The sequence below is a fragment of the Phyllobates terribilis genome, unplaced genomic scaffold, assembly GCF_046119375.1.
Source record: "Phyllobates terribilis strain yellow unplaced genomic scaffold, ASM4611937v1 Scaffold_3899__1_contigs__length_68439, whole genome shotgun sequence".
NCBI lineage: Eukaryota > Metazoa > Chordata > Amphibia > Anura > Dendrobatidae > Phyllobates > Phyllobates terribilis.
In genome coordinates this window covers 37,473-46,849 of record NW_027366651.1, presented here as the reverse complement: position 1 = coordinate 46,849, position 9,377 = coordinate 37,473, and the positions used below count along the sequence as shown (strand labels likewise).

Genomic DNA, 9,377 nt, shown 5'->3' with positions numbered 1-9,377 from the left:
ATTATTAAATTTAAATAACTCTTCTAAAAAATAACTTAATAATTAAAATGTTAAAAAAATCCTTTTATAAATTTAGATTATTTCAAATTAATAAGTATATCAGACATATATAGACATATATTTTAATATATAATGAATATTATTATAAACTACATTTCTTCTCTAAGAATCAAATTTTCCATAATTTATATTTTATGTTGCATAAAAATAGAATCCCATTTTTATGGAATCTTTATTAAAAAAATTCAGCAAAACAAAATATTTTATATTAATATGATCTTTTCATATTTTATATAAAGTTTACAAAAAAGTTTTAAAAGTTTGATCTATAAAAAAAATAATTAGATTTGTGATTACGATTTAGAATTATAAAAGTTAGATTTTAGTTTATTTCATAGAAGTTAAATTTGGAGCCGTTCATTTTTATCTATTATTTGGATTATAGTAGTACTGTTTATCGTGTATTACTATTTTAGCTAATAACTATTCATCATCTCATTATAGAAAATATTATTTATAATTTACATATTAAAATAATCTCGTGCATGGCAAGAGACATACACTAGTTAATCATAATAAAATTAATTCCTTGTCTAGCGGCTTGGAAGCAATTAAAACAACAATTGCCTTAAAACTTGAAAAGTTAATAATAGAAGGAGATAATTTAATATTAATAAATATAATTCGTAAAATTTGGCAGTACCCTGGATTATAAATAGCATAGTACAAGACATAGAAGAAGAAATCAAGAATTTCAAGGAAATCAAAGTTTTCTACTGTTTCAGAGAAAACAACAACGCATCGAAACTTCTAGCTTCCAAAAAATCGAAAAGAATAGATATATATTATGTATTAGATACTATTAATATAACTAATGTACCTAATAAATATATCAATACTCTGCTAGAAAGTCTGCGGATTTCCTTAATTTTATTATCAAATTTATAAACATTATCCTGATTAAGTATGATTCCTTTGTTGGCTATCAATCAAAAAAAAATTATTACCTTCAAAAATATAATAAGATAGATAAATTGCGGTCCAATTATTCTGTATCTTTACTATCCTCTAATTACTGTCTCCATGTTTTCATTGGTCCACGTGGCCCAGCATTTTTTCCTGTAATTTAATTGAATTAATAAAACTCGTCCATATTTCATTATCGTCACAGACCTCATGACATCATCATAATCTCCCCCAATTGTCATTGCAAATTAGAAGTCGCCAGACTCCTCTTCTTCCCCCTCCATTGAAGATTGTCATCCACACCAAACTCCATTGATCGATTCATCCTGTGCACTGCCGATTCGCTCTTCTCCCTCATTAGCAGACTCCTTAAATCTCTTCCATGTCTATCGGATTTTGCCTCTTTTCTCTATCTGAAATTGCAAGGTAATTCCAATTTTTTCTTCTAATACCTATAATCATCTTGTTTGCAATGTTAATTCTTCACTTCTCTAGATACGTGTAAACTATTTAGATAGCTAAAATTACCCAATTTATGTTTTAGGGTTCTAAAATTTTATTGTTATGCTGAAAATTTTTAAGTGTTGTTTGGATAAGCAATTGTCATATTTTTAACGGGTTCCATTTCACTTTACTGTGTCACCCCTTTGGAATAGATGTAGCTCTTGTGAATTCAAGCTTGAAAGTTTGAAGTGTTGGTTGGATAAGAAATTATCTAGCCATATGTGCAGCAGAACAAGCTATATGCAGTATACTAGCTAAAGTAGTTAATTAATGTGTTTTAAGTATAGCTTTTGTTACTCATGAGGTACATATATATGTCATGGGGGAGGAAGATGTTAAACTTCTCAGTGTTCTAGCAAAATCATACAGAATCGTTGGTTTGTTTGAATGGCATGGGTTTTTAATTTCACATATATGTAAAATTCTGGATGGTAGTTCAAGCTGTCTAAACAGTAATTAGTATATAAGCTATCTTGCTAATGAAAATGTTGCAGCTAGCGATGTATATAACATCTGACAAGAAAATTAACACGCAGGTAACCATTATTGTTGTTGTTATTGTGATGTAGATTGTGACATTCATCTTTGTTCCAGTAAAAGCCAAATTAATGTTCATGTTCTTTTGTACAAATACATGTTCAGGAAATATTTTCATAAGTTCTTGCTAAAATTACATGACATTGATTTTGATTATCCATTCTAGCCTATTAGCTCAATTTGATAAAGCAATTGTGTTGGCACACAAAATATATGGGTTCGAATCCCATATAGGCTTACAATATTATATGAAGTTGAAATCAGAATTTTGTGTAGGAGACAATCTGAATTTGAGGAGAAATGAAGTGTTCAAAGTCCAACAGAATACCAATAAATTTATATATGAAAGACTTAGTTTTAATAATAATAATGTATAAGTTTGTACCTCCAGTACTCAATGTGACCTCAGTTATTAGTAAAAAAACAGCAACAAAAAGAGAACGCACTGAAAAGAATGAACAACAATAAAGAGTCGTAATAAACTGGAGCAGGTGAGAACTAAAACATCAACTCATATCAGCTGTATCCAAGGACAACATCAAAGAATATCAATTGTGAGAGGACTCTGACAAACACACTAGCAAAATCAACATCAAGAGTAATAGTAGCAGCAAAAGAGAGTTGGTCTTTCCACATCATATCTCATGAGATTGGAGGAGTTCAGCATATGCTTGGTAGTCATCACACTACAAAATTTGAAAAAACAAGTGTAAGAAATTTGTGTAAGAAATCACGAGAATAGTGCACATATGTTATAACCTGTGGATGTCGCAACAAGGGGAGCAAAGAGATTTGTTGAGCTGGAACATTCTTCAAGTTATCCTAGACACATTGAGATATATACAAAGTAATTAGAAAAAAGATATTATCTAGGAATGACAACAAATATTTCTTGTGAATAATTTCAACAACAAAGTAACTGAGATTAACTTTATAAAAATCATTGTACCTGTGAAAGATGTTCAAGTTGAGATTGATTTCTAACTTGATCAGATGAATTACCAACAATATTTTCCACACCATTTACCAGTTTCTTTTTCTTTTCTTTTCGATATCGACTTGACTTTTCAATGGAACTTTTTATTCTCTTACTCGACTTACTCCCGCCTTTGGCTTCAACTTAAGGCTACTTGTAATCATCTCCTCGATATTACTGGAAGGCATGAGTTTATTTGGGTTACTTGTTGGTACATGAGAACTTTGACTGGTGGACTTTTTTATTCCTTCTGAATTTGAGTCAACTTCTATACGCAGATTGATGAGACTTTCTATCACCTTAGCGTAAGCTTCTTCGGATTCTGCAGCTCTGGTAGCTAATTGAGTACATGCGCGACACAAAGCTCTGTATCGCCTTGCAATTGCTGCTTTAGGATCCAAATCAATTGAGCTCTGACTGGTAACTCTAACACTTCCTTTTTTTGCATCTTTAGTCCATCTCTTCAAGATGTACTTTTTCGGCACCTTGATAATACCTTTATCATAGAATGTCTTCAATATGTGACAACACAAAATTCCAGCAAATTCAAATTTTCTACAGCTGCAAGAGACCATTTCTTCACCAACACCGTAGGAGACAACACTACTGAAAAGCTTCTTGACATGCCTAACACTATATATCACAACCTCTCCAATCTCATTAGCACTAGATGATTCAATTACACAATCAAAAGCCATAGTTAATTCTGCTTGAAACACGGTAAATACCTCTGGTGTATACACAGATGCAACATTCTTCAACAATTCTGTTGGCATCGATAGCGTCACTTTACTATGATTGGCTTTAAAGTCCGTTATCAACTCATCATATCTACGATCATCAAGTAAACGTTGAAAATGTTCAAAAAACCTCGGAAAATCATGCTTTGAACTGACATAGTGCTTGATGACCTTATTCATACTCTCGCTTCGCTGGGTAGTAATCATATCAGCACAGAATGTATCTCGTCCATAAACTAATGCCCATTTTTCTTTGATGTTGAACATTCACTTCAACCAATCATTGTCTTGTAAATCATACTTATGCAACATCGCAGCCCATGCGCTCAAAAAGTCTGCCTCGTTATCATGATCATAAACACAACTATTAAAATCAGTTGAGAAATCTATAAAGTTCTCAAACACACTACTCAAGTGAGTGGCTGCATTTTGAAATATATGCCATATACATAGACGGTGATAAGTCTTTGGCCATTGATATGCGAGTGCTTTAGACATTGCAGCATCTTGATCTGTGATAATAGTCTTTGGTAAAATTCCCCTCATAGCCTTCACAAATGTGTCAAACAACCATATAAATGAATCAGATGTCTCATCATATAACAATGCGACGCCAAATATAGTGGTCTTCCTATGATGACTCACCCCTACAAATAATCCAATTGGTCTGCCATCCTTATGTTTACGATATGTAGTATCAAAGCACACTACATCACCAAAACAATCATAATCAGCCATCATTTTTGCATCGGCCCAAAAAATATTAGTGATTAAATCATCTTCATCTACTTGAATGGCATAGAAAAAGTTAGGGTCATCTAGTTGCATCTCTTGTAGATACCCTAGAAGATTTCTTGTCTCACCTGGCCTGATTCCTCTAGTGCGCTTACTTTTCAAGTAGTTATTATAATCAACACGAGCAAATCCAAGATGCTCACGACCTCCTGCTTGCCTAGCCATGAGTTCATATGCATTTCTGGGAGCAATACCTGACATATCTGCCATATCAACTTCTACCGCTTGAGACTCTGAAACCCTTCTGTGTGCCTGAACAAATGAGTTTCACCCGGACTCCCCAAATTGTGATTATGATCAACAATAAATTTGATAACAACATACTTAGATTTATGAAGAGAACTAATTTTCATCATAGCCAAACATCCAAACAGTGTTTCAGATCGATGAGATTTGTACGCATTATCTCGCTTATCTGGTCCTCTTTTTCCTTCACATGAACAAACGAACTTTCTATCCACCAGTTCTCCCTTCCGACTATGTGACTTGCTTCTCCGAATAGAGAAACCAACTTCCTTTGCATATTGTAAAACCTATATGCTACTTCCTCCGTTCAAACTCCATGCCAATAACTGGTATCATTAATTTAGGTATGTTGACATGAATGGAACTTATACACCCATCGTCAACGAAAGAATTGCTAGGATTTCCATCATCTTCAAATTCTAAGCATATTTGTGGTTGAACATCTTGTATAGTAGAATCCATAACCTACAAGAATATGCTAAATTTTACAAGACTATATTTAAGTTGGACTTTATGTAACCGAGACAAAGTAGAGAGCAAGTGAAATTAGTATTAAAATAATGAACTTACAGTACTTTGTTAGATGCAGAGATTGGTGAATGGTGATTGGTAAGCACGTGATAATTATATGTTCCGATGCGGTGACGGTGACGTCCGTTTAACAAGACCTAAATATGGATGAGTTTTATTAATTCAATTAAATCACAGGAAAAAAATGTTGGGCCACGTGGACCAATAAAAACATGGAGACAGTAGTTAGAGGACAGTAAAGAGACAGAATAATTGGACCGGATAAATAGACGGTTTAAATAATAATTTTTTATCCTTAAAAATGAAAATAATAAAATTTAATGATGAAAATCTCAAAATCCATTAAAATTATCTTTTTTTATTGTAACCTAATTTCCTTTAATCCTTTCCTCCCTCACCAGTTCACCGCTTCCTCTGCACACGCCGGCCGCCGCCTTTGTTCTCATCTTCTTCCTCACAGTCGCCGAGTTAAGAAGATGGAAATCCAACTAGAGCATATGCCTTATGATATCCACTTTCACCCTTCCGAATCTCTGGTCACAACCTGTCTTATCTCCGGCGAGCTTCAATTGTATCGCTATGCTTCCAATTCTGAACCTCAAAGGTAATAATCGCCTAATTCTCTGTTAAAATTAGCGTAATTCTTCTTTCTGAGGAGAGCTGGGATTGCTTTACTCTTTTGATTTGTTGGCAATTGTGGTAGACTGTGGAAAATTGATGCGCATGAGGAAGCATGTAGAGCTGCTCGGTTTATCAATGAAGGCAGTGGTATTCTGGAGTTCTTGCTCTTTCTAATTGTTTTTGCACTGATTATTTCTCAACTCCTAAAAGTTGTTTGATTGTTCTTGTTATTTTGTTGTACTAGCAATTGTGACTGGATCACCAGATTGCTCGATTTTGTGCACGAATGTTGAAACTGGTGCTGAGGTTGTTCGTTTGAAAGATGCACATGCGTGAGTTTATTCCTAATTAATCTAAGTGTCTTATCTTCAATTTGATGCTTTCAAATTGAAACTCTCATTCAGACTCCAAATTCTACTGCAGGGCTCCTGTTAACAGAATAATTAATTTGACAGAGTCAACCATTGCATCTGGAGATGATGAAGGATGTGTTAAGGTAATTATCTTCTTCCTTACTTTGTTGGATTTATTTTTGTCTCACATACAATTGAGCTTGTTTATTTTTGTATTACTCCCTAGTATTTCTATTTCAAGTGAAAATCATGTAGAGGAAAAAGTGAAAAACCACCTTTGGCATTGATCCCAGCTCTAGATCTTGATAATAGGAAAGTGATATGAATAAAAAGTGATATGAATAGAAAGTTCTAGTATATGTCTCAAAGATTCCACACGTCTACCTTACTCTAATTTGCACTTGCTTACATAAATATATAGCTTCATCTAAACCATCTATTTGAATTTATTTAGGTATGGGACACTAGACAACGTACTTGCTGCAACACGTTTGATGTTCATGAGGAGTACATCTCAGATATGACTTTTGCAACCGAATACGGGAAACTATTGACTACAAGGTAGAAAGGATGCTCTTGTAATTCTCATATGCAGAAATCTATATATATATATAATACTAAAGCAATATGAAAACAGCATATGTGCCAGTCATGCATTAATTAATTTGGACAAATGTTGTCTTCTCATTAATTCTGAACAGTTTTTTACGTGGCAAATTTTAAGAGAATTGTTATGTTTAGACTATAACCACATGACATCCAATTTGGCACACATGTAGTAGAAATTATTCTGAATTAGAAACAGAATCTTCTATTTTATACGAGGAAAAATCTAGCATAATTAAAAATCCAACATTATCTTTTATATTTACATTATAAAGATATCGTATGAATAATAGGAAATTACTAAAATAAGGAATACATAGAATCACAATTAAAAGGAACGTATTGTATAAACGCAATCATCATTTATAATATATCTACAAATTATTTATTTTAAATAATATCGCATTATTATTGTCATTATGAGATTGAGCAGAACATTTCTAGATTAGTTTTCTTTGTTTCATCGAAAAGGGCAATGGTTTTTCTTGTTTTCATATTGCTATCAGATTGCATCAGTGAAATTCAGACACTTTTAGCTGTTCTGGTGATTCACTCCATTTGAAATTCTGCTGTTTAATACATAAGTGATAGAAGTGCTTGATATATTGTGAATTTGCTGTCATGTCAACTTTCAGTGGTGATGGAACCTTGTCGGTTTGTAATCTTCGAAGAAATAAGGTAATTAGTCCATTGTTGCAGTCATTTCCAAATATATTGTGAATTTCGTTCTTATTTGAAAGAAAGAAAATGCTTATAACATTCTGTTTGCTAATTTAAACACAAATTTGAATATTTGTTTGAGTACGAATTGTTTATTGTATTGATTGCAGGTTCAAGCACGCTCTGAATTTGCTGAAGATGAATTATTATCAGTAGCTCTAATGAAGGTAACTCTCATAGGATGTGGCAACATTCTTAATCATTTATCCCATCCTCCCTCATTTTTAATATTTACTAAATTAGTTCATTGAAGTGTTTTTGAAAGAAATGATGTTACTTTAGTTACTTATTCATTCTAATGGCCATATATATATTCTTGTTGATTTCAGAATGGCCAAAAGGTGATTTGTGGAACACAAACTGGTAACATACTTCTATATTCATGGGGATTTTTCCAGGATTGCAGGTATATTCTTGTTAATTTCTCTGTCTTCTTTCATTGTCAGTATGTGAAATGTGAATTATCTTTTCAAAACCATACATACTACTTCCATTCCAATTTAATTGTCATTTTAGACTATAAAGTTTCATTTAAGTAACTTTTCAATTTCATTTCCCAATTGAATCAGTAGTTGTTAGGTTATTAATTTCTAAACATTTCTCATTTTTTCATGTCAGCATTATAAGTCTAACCAATAAAACTATACTTCATCATCTTTTTCCAGGGTAAAGTAAATGGGCATAAAATCTATGAGTTTTATTATTGGGTTTAAGTAAAAAATTATTTTTCTTAATCTGTGTGATTATTTCTAAAACGGCAGTTAAATTGAATTAGAGCGAGTACTTTGTGGACTTATTAATTTCCTTCCCATTAAATTTGTCTTGCTTTAGAATGGGTGACATATTTATGTAATCTACTATATTTACAGTGACCGATTTGTTGATCTCTCTCCAAACCCCATTGAAGTGCTATTGAAGGTATAAGCTTTTTCTTCAGATGAAGTTCAGTCAACATCTACACTTTTTTGTAATTTTCTAATAGTTTTCCATCCAATATCTCAGCTTGATGAAGACAGGGTCATCACTGGTTCAGATAACGGAATCATCAGGTAAGAAAAAATCTCAAAATACAAAAATGCTTTAATCCGTCAATAATTAACTGTCAATGAATCTTGTTTTAGCCTGGTAAGCATATTACCGAACAAAATAGTTCAACCAATGGCAGAGCATTCAGAATATCCCATTGAGGGTCTAGGTAAACCTCATTTTTATTTAAACTGTCAATTTCTTGATATTAAGATCTTACTATTAAGCTTTTTCTCTTGTAGCCTTTTCACATGATAGGAAGATTCTCGGCAGCATATCACATGATAATATGTTGAAGGTTTGAAACAGGATGAAGAACGTGGATTAATATCATTTACATCTTACATTTGTCTGCTTTTATTTAACTTTTTGTTTTGTTTTGTTTTTTCAGATGTGGGATGTGGATGAATTACTACAAGGTCCACCAGCAAATGTGGGCAATCGTTTGGTTGATTCGGATGGTGATAGTGAAGATATGGAAGTTGATAATGGCAAAACAAAACCTCAGGGTAATCAGCCTTTGAACAATTTCTTTGCTGATCTTTAATAGGGTAATTAGACCTTCAAATGAAGTTTTCTTCAGATTGTTGCATGTTTTTATTTTTCACTTCACAATTGTTGAGTTTGGTTGAGTTGTGCTACTGTTTTGTACCCTTTGAAATACTGGGCTGGGTAAATTAGAGTTCTGGATTTGTTTCTGTTTAAGTGAAGTTATTTTAAAGAGAGAAAGAAGTAGAAACTAGCATAAACCTTATT

The 9,377-nt window shown here is 32.6% G+C and overlaps 1 protein-coding gene across 1 annotated transcript; it reads left to right on the top strand.

Moving 5' to 3' along the window:
* Positions 1-5,771: 5,771 nt before the first annotated feature.
* On the top strand, positions 5,772-9,168 carry LOC141248714 (uncharacterized). The gene is made up of 13 exons (XM_073669408.1): positions 5,772-5,899; positions 5,999-6,063; positions 6,161-6,248; positions 6,340-6,412; positions 6,724-6,830; positions 7,511-7,553; positions 7,706-7,762; positions 7,925-8,001; positions 8,465-8,513; positions 8,598-8,644; positions 8,717-8,790; positions 8,864-8,919; positions 9,013-9,168. The coding sequence occupies exons 1-13, from the start codon at positions 5,772-5,774 to the stop codon at positions 9,166-9,168; spliced, it is 1,020 nt and encodes a 339-aa protein (XP_073525509.1).
* Positions 9,169-9,377: the final 209 nt, after the last annotated feature.